This window comes from Doryrhamphus excisus, chromosome 4, assembly GCF_030265055.1.
Source record: "Doryrhamphus excisus isolate RoL2022-K1 chromosome 4, RoL_Dexc_1.0, whole genome shotgun sequence".
Classification (NCBI taxonomy): Eukaryota; Metazoa; Chordata; class Actinopteri; order Syngnathiformes; family Syngnathidae; genus Doryrhamphus; species Doryrhamphus excisus.
The window spans coordinates 24188031-24205428 of record NC_080469.1 but is presented as its reverse complement, the minus strand read 5'-3'; the positions used below and the strand labels follow the sequence as shown (position 1 = coordinate 24205428).

At 43.0% G+C, this 17398-nt stretch overlaps 4 protein-coding genes across 4 annotated transcripts; all 4 read left to right on the top strand.

Moving 5' to 3' along the window:
• Nucleotides 1-116: 116 nt before the first annotated feature.
• LOC131128122 (oocyte zinc finger protein XlCOF6.1-like) lies at nucleotides 117-4581 on the top strand. The gene is made up of 2 exons (XM_058070705.1): nucleotides 117-370; nucleotides 2244-4581. The coding sequence occupies exons 1-2, from the start codon at nucleotides 193-195 to the stop codon at nucleotides 3383-3385; spliced, it is 1320 nt and encodes a 439-aa protein (XP_057926688.1). The 5' UTR covers nucleotides 117-192; the 3' UTR covers nucleotides 3386-4581.
• On the top strand, nucleotides 3956-5518 carry LOC131127795 (protein GVQW3-like). Its single transcript, XM_058070034.1, is given in 2 exon segments — nucleotides 3956-4061; nucleotides 4818-5518. Coding segments are annotated over 2 exon segments (516 nt in total). The 3' UTR covers nucleotides 5228-5518.
• Nucleotides 5519-6153: 635 nt separating this feature from the next.
• LOC131128115 (gastrula zinc finger protein XlCGF28.1-like) lies at nucleotides 6154-9159 on the top strand. Its single transcript, XM_058070693.1, has 2 exons — nucleotides 6154-6438; nucleotides 7757-9159. The coding sequence occupies exons 1-2, from the start codon at nucleotides 6264-6266 to the stop codon at nucleotides 8989-8991; spliced, it is 1410 nt and encodes a 469-aa protein (XP_057926676.1). The 5' UTR covers nucleotides 6154-6263; the 3' UTR covers nucleotides 8992-9159.
• Nucleotides 9160-9498: 339 nt separating this feature from the next.
• Nucleotides 9499-17373, top strand: LOC131128085 (uncharacterized). The gene is made up of 5 exons (XM_058070647.1): nucleotides 9499-9746; nucleotides 10964-11194; nucleotides 11273-11629; nucleotides 12111-12299; nucleotides 13822-17373. Exons 1-5 carry the CDS (start codon nucleotides 9650-9652, stop codon nucleotides 15822-15824), a joined length of 2877 nt encoding a protein of 958 aa, XP_057926630.1. The 5' UTR covers nucleotides 9499-9649; the 3' UTR covers nucleotides 15825-17373.
• The last annotated feature ends 25 nt before the right edge of the window (nucleotides 17374-17398 follow it).

Below are 17398 nucleotides of genomic sequence, written 5' to 3'. Positions count from 1 at the left end.
ACGGTTTATTTCTTCGTATTTCTTCGTCTTTAATACCGCCGCAAGATGGCAGCTGTGTGGCGTCTTGGGTGTCTTTTGGCTGCCGTAAAGCAGTCACCGAAGACGAGAAACCCGGAAGTTAGCAAAGCGTCGAGCCTGTCGCGAGACAAAGCGAGGAGGCGAAGAAGGATAATCAAGTTCCAAACATCTAAAATGTTGAAATATCTGATCAGGCAGAGACTAATCGCGGCAGCCGACGAAATATTCGCGATGTTTGAAAGAACCATAGCGTCGTACGAGGAGGAATTGTCTCGAGCAAGAGAAGAGAAGGAGCAGCATCGACAACAGCTGGAGGCTATTTATTTGAGTCGGAGTATGCTACACGTCGAAGGTACGCTAACGTGTTCGCTAACGGTCTACTTTTATTTTAACACGTTTAAAAACCATATGGACTTGCTAAAATTCCCACAGATTTTACGCTACACTAGTAAATTTACAATATTTTGTATGTACGGTAATGGGACCATAGAATTTAACCTTCATTTTTTGATTATTTTTGACGACAGGCTGACACATTGTAATGTATATTAGTTATATTTATTAATTTTTTAAAATATTATTACAATTAGTAATTAATTAATAATTAGTACGGTTAGGTTGGTCAAGTTTGAACGCAGGACCTAAACAATCAAACCAAATTTACACAATTTCCAATGGAATACATCATTTGGTTATGTATTTTTGCTTGCGTATTGTGTCTACTGTTAGAAAAATATCATTATTTTAGTTTTACTTAGGTTCAATCATAATCTGTTTAGATCTTTTGTCACCTTACAGATGCCATTAATATTCAACTTGAACAGTTTTGGTCCCAGCATTGACCCCTGGGGTACGCCACATGTTATATTTAGACTTGCCGATGTGTATCTTCCTGTCTTCACATATTGCTTCCTGTTAGCTCGGTAGCTTTTGACCCAATTCAAAACCAATTTGAATTTGAATTTATTTTATTTTATCATTATGATAGTCTTAGAATTGTTGATTAGAACTTTTTAGAATGCTCAAAGTTGCTCCTTTTTGTCAACTAATTGACTATAATACAACATAAGGTGGCCAGAAATATTTCAATATTGAACAAAGCAAAATTTGTTCTCAATCAGAAATCACTCCACACTCTTTATTGCTCTCTGGTTCTACCATATCTTACTTATTGTGTGGAAATATGGGCTAATAACTATAAAAGCAATCTTAGCACTCGCTAAATGTACTGCAAAAAAGGTCAGTAAGGATAATTCATAATGCAGAGAAGATACTAACTGCTTATTTCTAAAATGACAAATACTTCAACTTGCTGATATAGTTCATCTTCAAACAGCTAAAATAATGCACAAGGCTAAAAATAACCAATTAGCTAAAAATGTCATTCAATACTAATCTACAAGAGAGGAGAAATATGATCTCAGGGAAAAAGTACATTTGAAACACTTCTATGCTAGGACTACGTTATGCTAGCCATAGCATTTCAGTATGTGGAATCAAACTATGGAATGGATTGAGTAAGGAAATCAAACAATGCACAACGATGAGCCAATTCAAGAAACAATACAAGCAGTTGATGTTTGCTAAATACAAGGATGAATAGTCTTGAACCAGTCATGATGTGCTATATATATCATTATATTGACACTTACTATGGTACACATTATGGCATTGGATGCTCATATCACCATGTATGGTACGTGACAAAAAAAAAAAATATTAAACTATATTAGGAAAGCAGGAAGTGAACAAATGTAACAGTTAGTGATTGTAAAAGTACCAGATGGAGGGGTAGGATTTAATAAGCTTTGCTTCTTCCTAATCCTTTTGGACATGTGGAACTGGGAACTGATTATGGGATGCACTCAAGTGTAATCTGATGCACGTTCAAATGAAATTAAACCATTACCATAATGTTCTTTCTGACACACAATATGTCTTGTATGTTTTTTTTTTTTTTTTTGGTGTGTTCAGGGTGTTGCTATCCATCCATTGCCTGGTTACGCTCACATTTGGTGACATCATACCCGGTGTTTTGGTCTGTTGTGGTAGTTTGTGTTGACACTGGTCTCACTTCCCATGTTTCCAAAACACCGATACGATGTCACGTGAAAGAAACCAGACCAGAAGCATAAACTATGAGTTAAAACAAACCCGGATCTTTTGGACTAAATTGCTTTGATACAACCATGTGAATGACACTATATAATGTTTGTGTCCTTCAGACGTCCAGCAGATGATTGACCGTCAAGAAGATGGTCCCCCTCAGCCGCAGGAGGAGAGCTCCACTTTCGAGCAGGAGGCGCCGCAGTCCCCCCACGTTAAAGAAGAAGAAGAGGAACTCTGGATCACTCAGGAGGGGGAGAGCCTTCAAGGGATGGAGGATGCTGATCTCACTGTCGTGTCCGTGAAGACCGAAGACGATGAAGACGAACCCGAAGCGGACAACTTCTTAGCTCCGCTTTCAGATAGCGAGACCGACGCCCGGGTCATCACCCATGGAGGCGTGGCCACCGATAGAGACTGCGAAGGTGATATGAGGACTCGCACTGTCAGCAAACACTCGGAATGCTCTGAAAAGGAGACGGGAAAGGAACGATTCACCTGCACGGTGTGTTCGAAACCCTTCACTTTCAGGAGCGCTTACAATCAACACATGCGGACGCACACGGGCGAAAAACCCTTTAATTGTTCGGTTTGCGGCGATACATTTGCTCAGAAGTGCAATTTGACGAGGCACATGAGAACCCACACAGGAGAAAAACCCTACACTTGTTCAGTTTGTGGGAAAATTTACGCCGACAGACCAATTCTGGCATCGCACATGAGAACGCACACAGGCGAAAAACCCTTTTGTTGCTCAGTCTGCGGCGACACGTTTGCGCAGAGGTGCAATTTGAATCGACATATGAGAACACACACGGGCGACAAACCTTTTAGTTGCTCCGTTTGTGGCGGGAAATTCGCCCAGAAGGTTTCTTTAAACGTTCACATGCTGACACACACGGGTGAAAAAGGCTTTAGTTGTTCCGTTTGTGGTAAAAGTTTCTCTCGAAAAGATTACGTGATATTACACATGAGAACGCACACGGGGGAGAAACCCTTCGGTTGCCCGCTGTGCGGCAAACGGTTCTCTCGAAAGATGTTCATGGTATCGCACATGAAAACGCACACGGGGGAAAAACCTTTCAGTTGTTCAGTGTGCGATAAGAGATTCTCTCGAAAGATCTTCATGGTGGAACACATGAAAACGCACACGGGAGAAAAACCTTTTAGTTGCCCGGTTTGTGGTAAAAGATGCTCCCAAAAAGGGAATTTGGTGCGACACATGAGAACGCACACAGGAGAGAATTCCTTTAGTTGTTAAGTTCTATTCCGATACCGCAGTTGCTCCAATTAACGCCTGTATCATGTTGGTTGCAAGATAAAAACAAACAGTGGAACCAATGTCTGTGGTTGTCGGCTACCTATTGAGCTAGCTTATATTGACTCCCGGAGGTAGCATTTGAGGGTTCAGTAGAAAAATAGGGTTTGCCTGTGAATATTCCCATTTATCCAGGTCATTGTATCTCAGGGCGTTGCTCAAGTTGTCTTTGAAGATGTTACGCCTCAAGACTAGGTGAGACACACTAAAATATTATTAATAATAAAATAAAAATAATTATTTAAAAAATATTAATAATATTAAAATAAAAATAATTATTTTAAAAATATTATTATTAATAATAAAATAAAAATAATTATTTAATAATAATATTAATACTTATGTAATAATATTATTAATAATTATTATATATAATATATTTATTATATTATTATATTTGCAAAAATGAATAATATCTTTAATGACTTCTCATGGCCCACCTGCAGTGCCACCACAGCCCAGCACAGGGCCGCGGCCCACATTTTGGGAATCACTGCCCTATAAGATGTACACATGGTTCGAAAGAGAATTGAGGGAAACCTGTCGTTGCTCCCCTTCCCAAAAGATTTAATCATTCAGCCTCTAACTAATAAAGAAGACACGGCCATCTTGATTTCAGGTGCGTTCATGACCCCCGTTACATCTTAATTGCATGCTAACGAAGCTAATACCACCCAAACGACTATTATTGGCTTGTCGTGGCCTCATTCCGTTTTATCCGAACGATCGTCATTTCTCGGACTCGAACTGTCCTATCTAGTCTTTAAAGCAGGACTATTGAAGCCTGGTCATACAAAAGGTTAAACGTCTACTAAGACAACCGGAAAAGCCCAGTTGCGATCGATTCAATTCCTTCTACGAACGGTTCATGGCAGCACATGGACGCATCCAGGAGACGTTTCTGGTTTATTCCATCAGTGTCCTTCATTTCCCCCTTGAGGGACAAATCCGATAGTAAAGGTTTATTCTATTTCAAATGTCCTTGTAAGTCGTTGTGCCTTAACCACCTCTGTGTTAGTATTTACTCTTTAATAACCAACGAGTAATTAACTGTACATATATTTACCAATATGAGTCAAGTCCTGTGTATTGTGTATTGTAGCTTGTTCGTATTCGCCATATCCTCATTAAAGTTTTGAAACAAAGACGGTGTTGTGTTTATAATGCTGTTTGACCAATAAGGGAAGAGAACAACGTCACATGTCTTCTGTGTTTTGATTTGCCTGAGCACAAACGGAATCAAACCAAGAGGAAAGTAACCGATTCGGACCAGAGAAACCGTATTACGGGAGGGGTCCGGAAGGTTCTCTCGGACTGCAGAACATTGAGGTTTTATCCACATGCTTTTATATATCGTACATATGCTCTCTTTCAGGTCTTCAAGCAACCGGAACGGAGCAACGAATAAATCTGAAGTTTCTGGTCCGGTTGGGGAAAACGGCATCGGAAGCGCTGGCGTTGCTACAGCAAGCATACGGACACGAGACCATGTCACGCTTGTGTGTTTTTGAGTAGTGAAAAAGGTTCAGAGAGGGACGAGAGGACGTGGAAGACAACCCCAGGAGCGGACGCCCCACCACGAGCAGGACCAATGCCAGCGTTGAGCGTGTCAGGCGGATGTTGCGCATCGATCGTCGCTTGAGCGTTCGACTCATCGCCAACGAGCTAGGCATGACAACCGTGACAACGTCTGGAAGATCGTCGCCGAAGAAAGTCTGCGCAAAGATGGTGCCCAAAGTACAGAACGCCGACCACAATGTGTCAGGACATCCTGCAGCGTCTTGAAACCGAAGCGGCCTTGCTAGGACGAGTCATGGATCTTCAAGTACGACCCGGAAACCAAACACCAGAGTCTTCGGTGGAAGAGTCCGAGAGTCCGACGTCGCCAAGGCCGAAGAAAGCAAGAGTGTCCAAAATCAAACTCCTGTTGGTTGCGTTCTTCGACGTGAGGGGAGTCGTTCACTGCGAATTCCTGTCACATGACGACACACACAGGAGAAAAAACACGTTTAGGTGCTCAGTTTGTGGCGTGGCGTTCTCCCAAATGTCGTCTGTGAATAGGCACATGAGAACACACACGGGAGAGAAACCTTTCCGTTGCTCAGTTTGCTCAGGCGGCCTCCTTAAATCGACACACGAGGAGACACACTGGAGAAAAACCTTTCTGTTGCTCAGTTTGTGGCGACGCCTTTTCTCGGAGGTCCACTTTAAATAGTCACACGAGAACGCACACGGGAGAAAAACATTTTAATTGCTCATTCTGTGGTCATAAATGTTCTTGCAGATCCTCTTTGAATAGACACCTGCAGAGACGGAGTCATTTTGAGAATGTAAAATAAACTATGAAGGAATGCTGATACTGTATAATCAAGTAAATACTGCATTTAGACAGTATAAACCTCCTACTAGTGATTTTAATAATTCCAAAATGCAATTTATTTTGTCATTTTCTCTACGATGCTTCACGTTGGATGGAAACAATTGTGCCTGCCACACTTTCCAAACATTATCACGACATTCAAAACGAAACGGAATAAAATACCTTTAGCTACAAATGACACCCCTGCAGTCATCACGTCATAACAAAGAAACATTCAAAGAATATTAACATACGCTTTCTACCTCGACACTGTTATGGAGAAAGACACGGCGTTCTCCCATTTTGTGCGGTCTTCAATACCGTCCTAAGATGGCGGCGGCGTGACGTCATTAATACGGTAACTGCCGTAAACCGCAGAAGAGCAAAAACAAGGCAGAAGTTAGCAAGACGGAGGTTAGCAACAGCGAGTGCGACGACGTACCGTCGGATTAAAGGCAGAAAATGTTGAAAGATATAATAAGGGAGAGACTAATGGCGGCGGCTGATGAAATATTTGAGCTGTTTGAAAGAACGATAGCTTCGTACGAGGACGAACTTTCTCGAACAAGATTGGAGAAGGAACGACAACAACAATTGGAGGCTGCTGGCAAGACGCACACTGTGCGAGGCACTGAAGGTATTTTTACGTGTTCGCGAACCTTCTACTTATTATCTTACTTATCATATGAAGAGCCCGGAAGACATAATCGCGGTGTTTTATAGTTGGTGTTAATATTCAAACCAAGATGGCCGCCAATGCACACTGTTGATGTGTATCAGATTGTGACACACATTAAATGTATGTTTGCATGGTCTAAGGATCTTTAAACACACGTTTTATGTGTTATATTATATAGAGGTGGGAAAATCGATTCTTTTTACTGACTTGAGTTCTTATGAGTCACTCACTGAAGTGAGCCGGGTACTCATTTAAACCCGGAAGTGATGGGAAGTTCGGTGTATGTAGAGAACCGACTCTTTTAGTTCTGCCGTCTAAAAGAGGCAGCTCTTTTGGCTCCCAAACGGCTCCTCGGAGTTTTTAATGATTTAATGTGTAAAATAAATTGGTTAAATATAACGATATCACATGTTTACTATTTGTACAGCTTCATTTATATGCTAATAGACAGATAGCTACAAAAATGAATTCTAAAACACAAAAACAAAGACCCATCTTGATTAGACAACAAGTTGCGTTATTTTGACATTTGCATCCATCTACAGTGAAACACCACAACATCAACAAGACACCACACAGCTAAATATGTCTTGTTTATGTCTTCAGTGGCTTCTTTTCTTTTCTTGTATTTACTCTATCGGGGAATACGGCAGTAAAGGTGACTATAGGGGTGTTATTTCATGACTAGGGGGCTCTAATAATGTTTAAAAACAGGCTTACCTCTGTTTTAATTATGAAAATATTGCATTTACACAGAAAATGTGCAAAACTGAAAGGAAAAAGTAGCATCCAGCTAACGGTTATTGCTCATTAGTGCAGTGTAACCCCCCCCCCCCCCCCCCAGCACATTTTGACCAATCACGTGCAGCTTTAACAGTTTTAAGAAATGGGTAAAAGTTAAAATAGCTGTTTGTTACTTCAAAGTCTTATTTGGTACTTGTCCTGTAGCCTACAGTATACTACCATTATTTGAATGTTAATTTGCTGTGTGATGATTTTAGCATTCTTTGTAAGGTGACACCGCGTGTCGGACCGTTATATTGAGTGACGACCTATGTCCGATGGTCCGAGTATGTCCGATGGCTATACTCGAGACTACTTTTCTACACTATCGATGGACCATGTTGGTCATGTGAAAAACATGTCATTGGCTCTGCTTTTTTCTGTTTGAAATGATAATTTTCTCTTCTGGTATTTAATTGTATTAAATATGATTATAATAACCTTAGACAAGGTTAAATCCAATTCCAGAAAAACATCTCTTTGTGTCCTGCAGACATTGAGCAGATGCTTGGTCCTCGAGAAGAGCATCAACCACAGGCAGGGAGCTCCACTTGGAAGCAGGATGATCCACAGCTACGTCACGTTAAAGACGAAGAGGAGGAACTCTGGATCTCTCAGGACGGAGAGCCTCTCCTCGGGCCGGAGGAGGCTGACCCCGCCAAGGTGCCGTTGACTGTCATCTCTGTGAAGATTGAAAATGCCGACGAACCACAGGCAGACAACCTCTTAGCTCCGCTATCAGACAGCGATGACATAACGTCACACTCTCCTGAGGATGAAGACTCGGACTACAACCAGGAACCTTTGAGCAGCGGTACAGAGTGGGAAGCTCACGTGAGGACTCACACCAACAACAAACGCTCCAAGAAGAAGACGAGTAAAAAACGGTTCAACTGCTCAGTTTGTGCCGAGAGCTTTAGTTATGTGTGCGACTTGACCCGTCACATGCGCAAACACACGGAAGTGAAACCTTTTAGTTGCTCAGTTTGTGGTAAAGGCTTCACTCTGGAGAGCAGTATGACATCACACATGAGAAACGTCCACGGAGAAAAACGTTTTAGCTGCGCAGTTTGCAGTGAAAAGTTTTTCTTTAAGAATCAGCTGACGCAACATATGAAAACACACACTGGAATACCTTTCAGTTGCTCCGCTTGCGGCAAAAGATTCCTTCACAGGGCTGCTCTGATATTCCATATGGAAATTCACAAAGGCGAAAAGTCTTTTGGTTGCTCCATTTGTGGTAAAAGCTTTCCCACTCTGGCCAAGTTTGATTCGCACTTGAGAAAACACACCGGAGAGAAACCCTTTAGCTGCTCAGTTTGCGGCAAAAGCTTTCCTTGTTCTAGTCATTTGAAGATACACATGAGAACACACACAGGAGAGAAACCTTTTAGCTGCTTGGTTTGTGGTGAAATATTTAACTATTCCAGTCATTTGAAAAGTCACATGATGGCACACAGAGGACAGAAGCCATTTAGCTGTTCCGTTTGCGGTAAAATATTCTCGTATTCTAGTCATTTGAAGATTCACATGAGGACGCACACAGGAGAGAAGCCCTTTCGCTGCTCCGTTTGTGGTCTAAGTCTCCCTACTAAGCACCGTTTGAGAGTGCACATGTGGGCTCACACCGGACAAAAACCCTTTAGCTGCTCACTTTGCGATAAAAGCTTTGATCTCAAGAAACGTTTGAGTGCACACATGCAGTCTCACACGACGGAGGAACCTTGATTATACCTGTTTTTTTATTCCCCTGACTTTTTGAAGAAACAAAGTATGTTTTAGCTTGATTTGAATGTTCATTTCACTTGGAAGTGTAAATAAAATTACAGTATGGTCAACATGTATGAACTTGTCATTTATCGTTCTGTTAATAAAATCCAGTGAAAATTGCCTATTTTGGACATGGTTGCAAATGGTGATTAATTGTGATTAATTCATTTGTTTAATTTATTTAATTCTCACCTGGGATAGGCTCCAGATAAGATGGTAACTATTTTTGAAATAATATATATTTAATACACTGATTGTAATTATATTGTAGCATCGTATTATAATAGTATTGGATTTGTTCATTATTGTTGTATTTATTTTGTAATTATTTGCAGATAATGTATACCCGTATTTATTTCTGCTTCATCGTCGGTTGCACACTCCAGTCCACTATGGGGCGGTAATGTACATGACAGCTGGTTTGCCAACCGCCAATCAAAACCAAGGAAGAAAAAAACACGGAAGTTAACGCAAGCAATAGGACGACACGAGGCAAATGGCGAAGGTGTCAAAGAAATCTACAAAGTAATCCAATACGTTTATACATCTGAAAGAGTTAATAAAGAAGAGGCAGACCGCGAGTGTTGACGCAATTAGTGGGCTGTTTGGAAGAAAGATGGCGTCGGGGGAGGAGGAACTTTCTCGAAGGAGAGAGGAGAACGAGCGACAACAACTGGAGGTTTGCACGACGTACGTTGAGCACAATATTCCAGGTATGCTAACAGATATGAATTAAATCAATTTAACTCACTTTCTATGTTGAATATAAACAGTCAAAGGGACGACATGGACGAGTTTCGTTATTTAAATCGCGCGCCCGAGACATCTCTATAGTTGTTTCGCTTCAGTGGCTCCGGAATCCAGTGTTGCCAGGTCTCGCGAGATAAACAAGCCCCACTGGCAACCTCGTACATTGACAAATGTATTTGTTATGCATACGCATAACGATGGGGAGCGTCAACTGGAACAAAACACGTCTTTACTCGTAAATGGGAGCTATTATGCTAATTTTATATCCTTTTGTATTGAGTTGTGGACTTATATAGCGCAACTACACACACTAACACGAACATAGAACTTTTAGGAAGCCAGAATCTGGACCTATTACACCTGTATTTCCTTAGCTTTCTGTTTTCATTTATTCCACACACGACCCGCCTCCGTATACGCCCCCTCTGTTGTGATTGGTCCCACTCAGCCTGTACACCTTGAACACGCCCATATAAGGAAGTTACTGGCTCACGAGGCTCACTTCGTTAGAAAAAACCTTCAGAGCCATCTAAAACTTCTTTCAGGGCATATTTTAGCACAATAATACAACATTTTAATAACCTTTATAGGTAGGAAAAGTTTAAAATGCCTAATAGGTCCTCTTTTAACAAAGGTAAACTCGGCACAAAACAAGTCAACACTGCTAACTAGTGGACATTACAACATACAGCACGTGCAATTCAACTTAAACTACATAAGAACAACAACACCGTCTAGCACATGTTTCCAGGAGTTAGCATAGCATAAAAGGACACAAAAAACTATGAGTTAATCTGTGTAAAAATTGTCAACATTGCTGTTAGCCCCAGTATGATGACTGGTCACACACAATGGGCTAAACTTAGCCCAATTGCTATATTGAGTTATATTGGGTGTAACTCGCAGTATGTACTCAAAACAGGAATATGCTTGCAGTTTGTTCAATTGTTGGCAGTACTGCCCCTTGACAACAGTACCGTAATCCCTCGTTTATTGTGGTTAATTGGCTCTGTGATAAGTGAATTGTCCCCAGAATGGAGTACTTCAGGTAGTGAGAGCATATAAAACCTGTTTTTAACATTATTAGAGCCCTCCAGACAAGACATTACACCCCTATAGTCAAATTTGACCACTTTTTTTTGTTTTTTTTTTCATTTTACGGTGTGTTTGTGTCCTGCAGATGTCGAGCAGCGCAGCCCTCAGCGGCAGGGAGGGAGCGCCACTTTGAAGCAGGAGGCTCCACACACCCCCCACGCCAAGGAGGAAGAGGATGATCTCTGGACCACTCAAGACGAAGATTGTCTTCTCGGGCCGGAGGATCTCACCAAGTGGCCGCAGACTTGTGTCTCTATTAAAACCGAAGACCACGAAGACGCAGCATCCGAGTCCTCAGAGCTTCATCACAGTCCAAGTGAGGATGTCTAATACAAAGTTTTTTCAAATTCCAAATTCAATAATCATATTTTACCATAACTTGTGCTTATACTAGACGTCCAGCAGCTGATTGTTCATCAAGTGGAACATAACCTCCAGCCGCAGGAGGGGACCTCCACTTTGAAGCAGGAGCCCCCGCATGTTAAAGAGGAAGAGGAGGAAATCTGGACCACTCGGCAAGGAACGTGTTTTCTCGGGTCACACGAGGCTGACCGCACCCAGTTGCAGCCGACCGGTGTCTCTGTGTGGACCGACTACTATGAACACAAACCACATGAGTTGTCGCAGCTTCTTCCCGAGGCTGAAGACGGGGACTACACCCAAGAAACTTTGAGCAGCGATGTTGATTGTGAAGGCGATAAGAGGACTCGCGGCGACGGCAAGAACACCGGATGCTCTAAAAAGAAGACAGGTACGGTTTGGTGTTTGGTGGGTGTGTGGCGAAGGCTTTCCGAAAATCGCCCGATTGAAATAAACACATGAGAAATACACAATTTGAAACTTGAGCAACAGGAAAGTTTCTCTGGAAAATCACATCACAGGACACAATCCATGGAAAATGTGACACACTGGGGAGGAAACCTGTTAGTTGCTCAACTTGTACTGGCAGATTTGCTGATTTATGCCACATGGTTGCATGTGGAAGTGCACTCATGCTGAAGAAAAACCTTTTTCACGGTCACGGTCAAAGTTACTAGTAAAGACACATGAGAATATGTTAATTTTGTCCTCTTATCGAATATATTTATTTAGTTTCTTATTTTCACACTTTCAGACTCAAGTTTTTTTCCAGGAACATCATATGGTATTTCGATCTGTCAAAGTTCCAATTTTTGACGTGTGTGCCGCAAAGTATGCAGGCTAACCGTCATGTTTCCCTGACTCTATTACAGGAAAAAAAGATAGACTTGCATCGTGTGACGTGTCCGAACAACCGGCTAAAAAAAGACCTCGGAAATCGCAAAGATTTCTCGACCGTTATGGAGAGCGATGGCCTTGCCTCATCATTTCCAGGCTGCCTTATCACGCGTTCTGCACCGTGTGCAAGACAGACATCGACATCAGTCACCAAGGGGCAACAGGTAATGAACTCAGTGCAATACACCGACACTCTTTGTTACACGACAACACGTTTAGTGTCCTCCCCCCCATCACATATGGGAGCGTCTTATCTTAGCAAATTACAAGCTCACCGATGCCTGGAGTTGCTAATAGTTGGTAATCATTTTTCATCGCAATGTGTGAGTCTACCCGAGTGTTTAATGACCACATATTCCACTACCGATGTGTGCCAAGCGGCTCCAGTAGTGTTTCTGACAAAGTATATTCGACAATGAGTGCTCCTCCTCTGTGAGGTGATGTGGACGCAGCTCTTTTCAAGTTGCACCTCCAAGTTTGAATTTATTTATTGACAAAATTAGAAAGTAGGGTTCGGACAGTTTTGCGGAAGATCCACTTGTTCTGACCTGATTTGCTCGGTTTTTCCCCGGTGTCCGAGCAGGAACTAGACGGGGAGGCGGGGGTAGACTTGTCCGTGTTGGGGGGTTCGCATGTTTGTCGTGCTGCCAACACGGCATTCTTTGCAAATAACGGACGTTTTGTCGAGCTTCCCGTTGTTCTTTGAGAATCCGTAGTGTTTCCAAACATACCATTTAAACGTTGCGGGGGGTTTAAAAATAGAAACTTCCTCGCTGCTGCTTACGTGCGAGCGTCTGTGTTGTTTTACTAGTAGTTGTATGTGCCTCACGGCTTTCGTATTCCGTATTCCATACAAGACGCGAAATAAGGATGGTGCATTCACTGCGCCTGGGGAACAACATATGGGGTGAAGTTAAACCTTAATAAAACGGCGCTTGCATCGGATTTTACAGATACCCACAAATGCATCACCCGTCAATTCCATTCATCTCAAATATCTTACTTTTTATTTTTCTACACAAAATAAGATGAAAAATAAACAAATCAAGAATAAAGAAAATCTATCAATCAGTAATAAATAAATATAATAATAATAATAATAAAACGGCAAATAATAAAAACTTAAGAAACCACATATAGTTGGTGGGTAGACAAATTATTTTTTTTCAGATTAAAATGAACAAAGCATTATTAGAGCCCTGTAGACATGACAAAACACGACTATAGTCACATTTATACTTATTTTTATTTACAACATATTGCGCAACTGCAGGGTCTTGAGACACATGCTAACTCGCAAACTAGAGAGCTAGCCACCTAAACGGTAGCCTCTAAGTTATTTCCTTTAAACTGAAATAGCCAAAAACTTACCACTTCCACACGGATAGGGAGGATAACTATTAACAGTTATTTATCCTTTAACATGAACATTAATCAAACGTAATAATTTTTTCTGGGTACATGATACCATACAGCATCCATATCAAACTTGCGCGGGCCGCACTCACATTAAACTTTCATATCAAGGCGGGGGCCTCAAACTAGTGCCGCGTGTTTGAGACCCCTGCAGTACACAAACATTACATTTAGGGCTCTATTTTCAGTACATATGTATATACAGTGCATAATATATGCAGTACATATATATTTTAACCCCCCCCCCCCCCTCTCCAATTATGTTTTCAGATTGCCGACGCCATGTAGAAGGAGCAAAACACAAAAAATTTGAACGGGCCTTACCCTTTGTCCCGAAGGTCGCCCCAACATTTTCTGGCGATCCGGATCTACGGACCATCCGGGCAGAAACACTGTTCACCAACTTCATAGCGGAGCACAACTTGCCAGTGGCTGTCGCCGACCACGCGGGACCGTTATTTAAGAAGATGTTTCCAGACAGTCAGATCGCCCAACATTACGGCTGCGCCAGAACCAAAACCACCGCGATACTGAACACCATTTCTTCAAACGACGAACAAGTCATCACCGAGCTAATGTGCCGCTTCCCTTTCAGCATAGCGACTGACGGCAGCGCAGCAGATGTGGACGGTGTGAAATTGCATCCCTTAGTTGTCCGTGTGTACGATCCCAGTGTTGGGAAAATAGCCGTAGTGCTGCTGAAAATTGTCGAGTGTCGGGATTCCACCAGCGAAGGGATATACAACGTTATCGACCAGGAACTAAACAAACGGAAAATACCTTGGAGCAATTGCGTAAGCTTCGCCGCTGACAGCGCCTCGGTCACGCAGGGGCCGAGAAAAGGTGTCGCGGCGTTCCTAAAATCCCAGAATCCGCACATTTACATAGTCGGCTGCGCGTGCCACCTCATGCACACAGCCGCGGAGAAGTCTTCGTCCAGTTTGAGCGTTGACATCGAGGACATGCTGATTGTGATCTACTACTACCTGGACAAGAGTAGCAAGAGGAAAGCGTTGCCGCACGAGCTTCAAACGCTGTGCGACACCGACGTCAGGAAGATTTTGAAGCTATCCTCCACAAAATGGCTGGCTCTTAGCAAATGCGTCCAGCGGCTCCTCCAACAGTGGGAACCCCTGACGCGTTTTTTTGCCGATGAAGCAACAGGAAAGGACGAAGCATCGTCGGTTCATCTCTCAACTCTCACAGCGACGTCTGGGAAGTCCTCCAGCTTTTTGAAGACCAAATTCTGTCGCAGAAAGTCCAAAACGGGGGTTGACCATTTTTTGTGTCGTCCAAAAGAAACAGCGGAGAATCAGAAGGATGTGTCGGAAAACACGGACGCGACGGCGGTCACAAAACCGCAAAGGGTGTACGCGTTCCTGACTGACCCGCGGTCCATGCTCTATGCTCTCTTCTTGAAAAGAGCCATCCCGTTATTTGAAACGGCGAATCAGACCCTGCAGAAGGAGGAGCCATGCGTGCACACGTTGCTGCAGACGTTGGAGCTGCAGTTACAAAAGCTGCTGCTGGCCTTCTGCAAACCCGAGCGCGTGGTGGAAATGATGGAGGAAGTCAAACGAGGACACCAACCCACCTTGTACCAATCCGGCGAGCACCAGCTTCCCGATGAGGAGCTCTGCATCGGACATGACACGCAGATATTCATCAAAAGCCAGGTTCAATTACCTCTTGGAGCTTTTTTCCGGGATGTGAGGAAATATTTCACAGCGGCTGTTGACTTCCTGTTATCTTCGTTCCCCTTTGGGGACGAGTTGCTGCATCACGCCGCCGTCGCCGACATCAGCAGACGCCAAACAGCCAAATTCTCCTCGCTGACGTACTTAGTGGACAGGTTCCCGTGTTTGTTAGGGAACGGCGTCACGGTCGATAAAGTGGACGATGAGTTTCGTCTCTTTCAGTCCACCGCCCTGGACGACGATATTCTTACCAAGCGTGTCGATGAGGCTTGGATAGAATTAGGAGCGATGGAATCGGGAGGGACGAAGCTGTTTTGGAACCTGGCGACCGTTATGCTCGGCGTGTGTGTGATTTTTCACAGCAACGCCGACTGCGAAAGGATCTTCAGCTTGGTTACGAAAAACAAGACGGCGCGTCGGGCTTGCCTGAGCACGGAGGTTCTCAGTTCCCTGGTGACAAGAAAAGTCATGATCGCCTCCAAAGGCAGTGCTTGTTACAAAGAGACGTTCACTGACACGTTACTTAAAAAAGCCAAATCTGCAACTTATAATAAGTTTAACAAAGCCAATGTTTGAACATTATATATGTTTTTTATTCATGAATGGATAACTCATAATTTTGCACATAAGGCGTGTAACGTTCAGGGAGTAACGGTACGCCATCCTCTCAGTTCAGTATATACTTTTCGGTATTTAAGGCTCAAGATTCGGTTCATTTTTGGGACTGCTTAACTCCAGAGATCACAAGATCACCTTGTCAATCGTTCAATTCCCTAATTTTATATTTAGGGAAAAATAAATGCATGATCAGGCTGCACGGAGGTCGAGTGGTTAGCACGCAGTACAGACTTAAACTCCTCCGCTTGGGGAAAAGTCTCATTCCCAACCCGGAGATCGCACTTCACTTTTTTTGCAAGAACCATGAAGTCAGACTTGGAGGTGGATCCAGCAGGACTACATGTGCAAAAAACAGAAACCCAGTCCTGCAGCCATCAAGCCTGTCCTGCGCCTGGGAATTCCGTCCAAAGTAATAAACAGAATTGGGGACAAAGGGCGGCCCTGGCGGGGTCCAAACCTCATTGGAAACGGGAATTTGGTGGTCCGGTACCCCGTATTTCCGGAGTCCTCCCCACAGAATTCCTGAAGGAACATGCCTTGAATGCCTTCTCCAAGTCCACCAAACACTTGTAGACTGGTTCGGCCAAAGGTGTAGAGTTGGTCCACAGGCCCCCCCACCAGGACGACATGATGGTACAGAGTCATGTCAATCAAGACAAGCCCACAGCATTGAGGGCTTTAAGGAATGTGGGCGAATCTCATCCACCCCCAAGGGGGCCATGCCACCGAGGAGTTTTTTGACCACCTCGGCAAACTATGTCCCAGAAAATAGGAAAGCCCACCACGGAGGCACTGGACATACCCGGTGTTGACTGTGCAGATGGCAGATGGTGGTCCAGAATCCGGACCTCATTCTCCATGGCTTTTTGCCTCAAAGACCGCAGACCAGCTTCCCTGCTGGTACATGTCAGCTGACTCTGGAGTCCTTTGGGTCGAAAAGACCTGATAAGGACATCCGATAAAATACTGAAATGTGCCTAAACGTGGCCAACCAGAGTATTTGGCAGCCATTTTAATTAGAAATTACATTTGAACATATTTGGGCTGTTTTTGCTGTATCACTGTCCAACCAGATCAAAACAGTTTGTTATTTTATGTTTTTATGTATGTATGTTTTATTTTTTTACCAGCAATATCTTGTTCAGGTATTGTTTTATGATGCGACTGTTATTATTATTATTATTAATAGATTTTATTCTGACAATAGACGACAAGTAGCTGTGTGGTTGGGGAAGCGATTGTATTTCTAGAACTATGTGTATGACGGACCATTTGTCCTTTGAGAACCAAAAGACGTACAATATTGCGATGTAATCCATACGCGTTATTCAATGTAATCTCTGTTATTGTTATTATGCATGACCAAAAATCATAGTCAAAAATGAGCAAAACCAGGCAATTGCTTCCAGCATCAAGTTGCTGCGTTGGAGAGCTAGTGTATGTGATCATCATCCATGCTTATTATGGTTAAGATGATGTCATTATCATCATGTGGGGGTGTACTGTATCCTGCTACATTGTTCATATCTTTA

Excerpts from the sequence above, each read along its gene's own strand:
- LOC131128122 (XM_058070705.1), top strand. The coding sequence starts at position 193 with ATGTTGAAATATCTGATCAGGCAGAGACTAATCGCGGCAGCCGACGAA. Across the intron at positions 371-2,243 it reads GAGTATGCTACACGTCGAAG|ACGTCCAGCAGATGATTGAC; the intron begins GTACGCTAACGT and ends TGTGTCCTTCAG.
- LOC131128115 (XM_058070693.1), top strand. The coding sequence starts at position 6,264 with ATGTTGAAAGATATAATAAGGGAGAGACTAATGGCGGCGGCTGATGAA. Across the intron at positions 6,439-7,756 it reads CACTGTGCGAGGCACTGAAG|ACATTGAGCAGATGCTTGGT; the intron begins GTATTTTTACGT and ends TGTGTCCTGCAG.
- LOC131128085 (XM_058070647.1), top strand. The coding sequence starts at position 9,650 with ATGGCGTCGGGGGAGGAGGAACTTTCTCGAAGGAGAGAGGAGAACGAG. Across the intron at positions 11,630-12,110 it reads ATGCTCTAAAAAGAAGACAG|GAAAAAAAGATAGACTTGCA; the intron begins GTACGGTTTGGT and ends ACTCTATTACAG. Across the intron at positions 12,300-13,821 it reads CAGTCACCAAGGGGCAACAG|ATTGCCGACGCCATGTAGAA; the intron begins GTAATGAACTCA and ends TTATGTTTTCAG.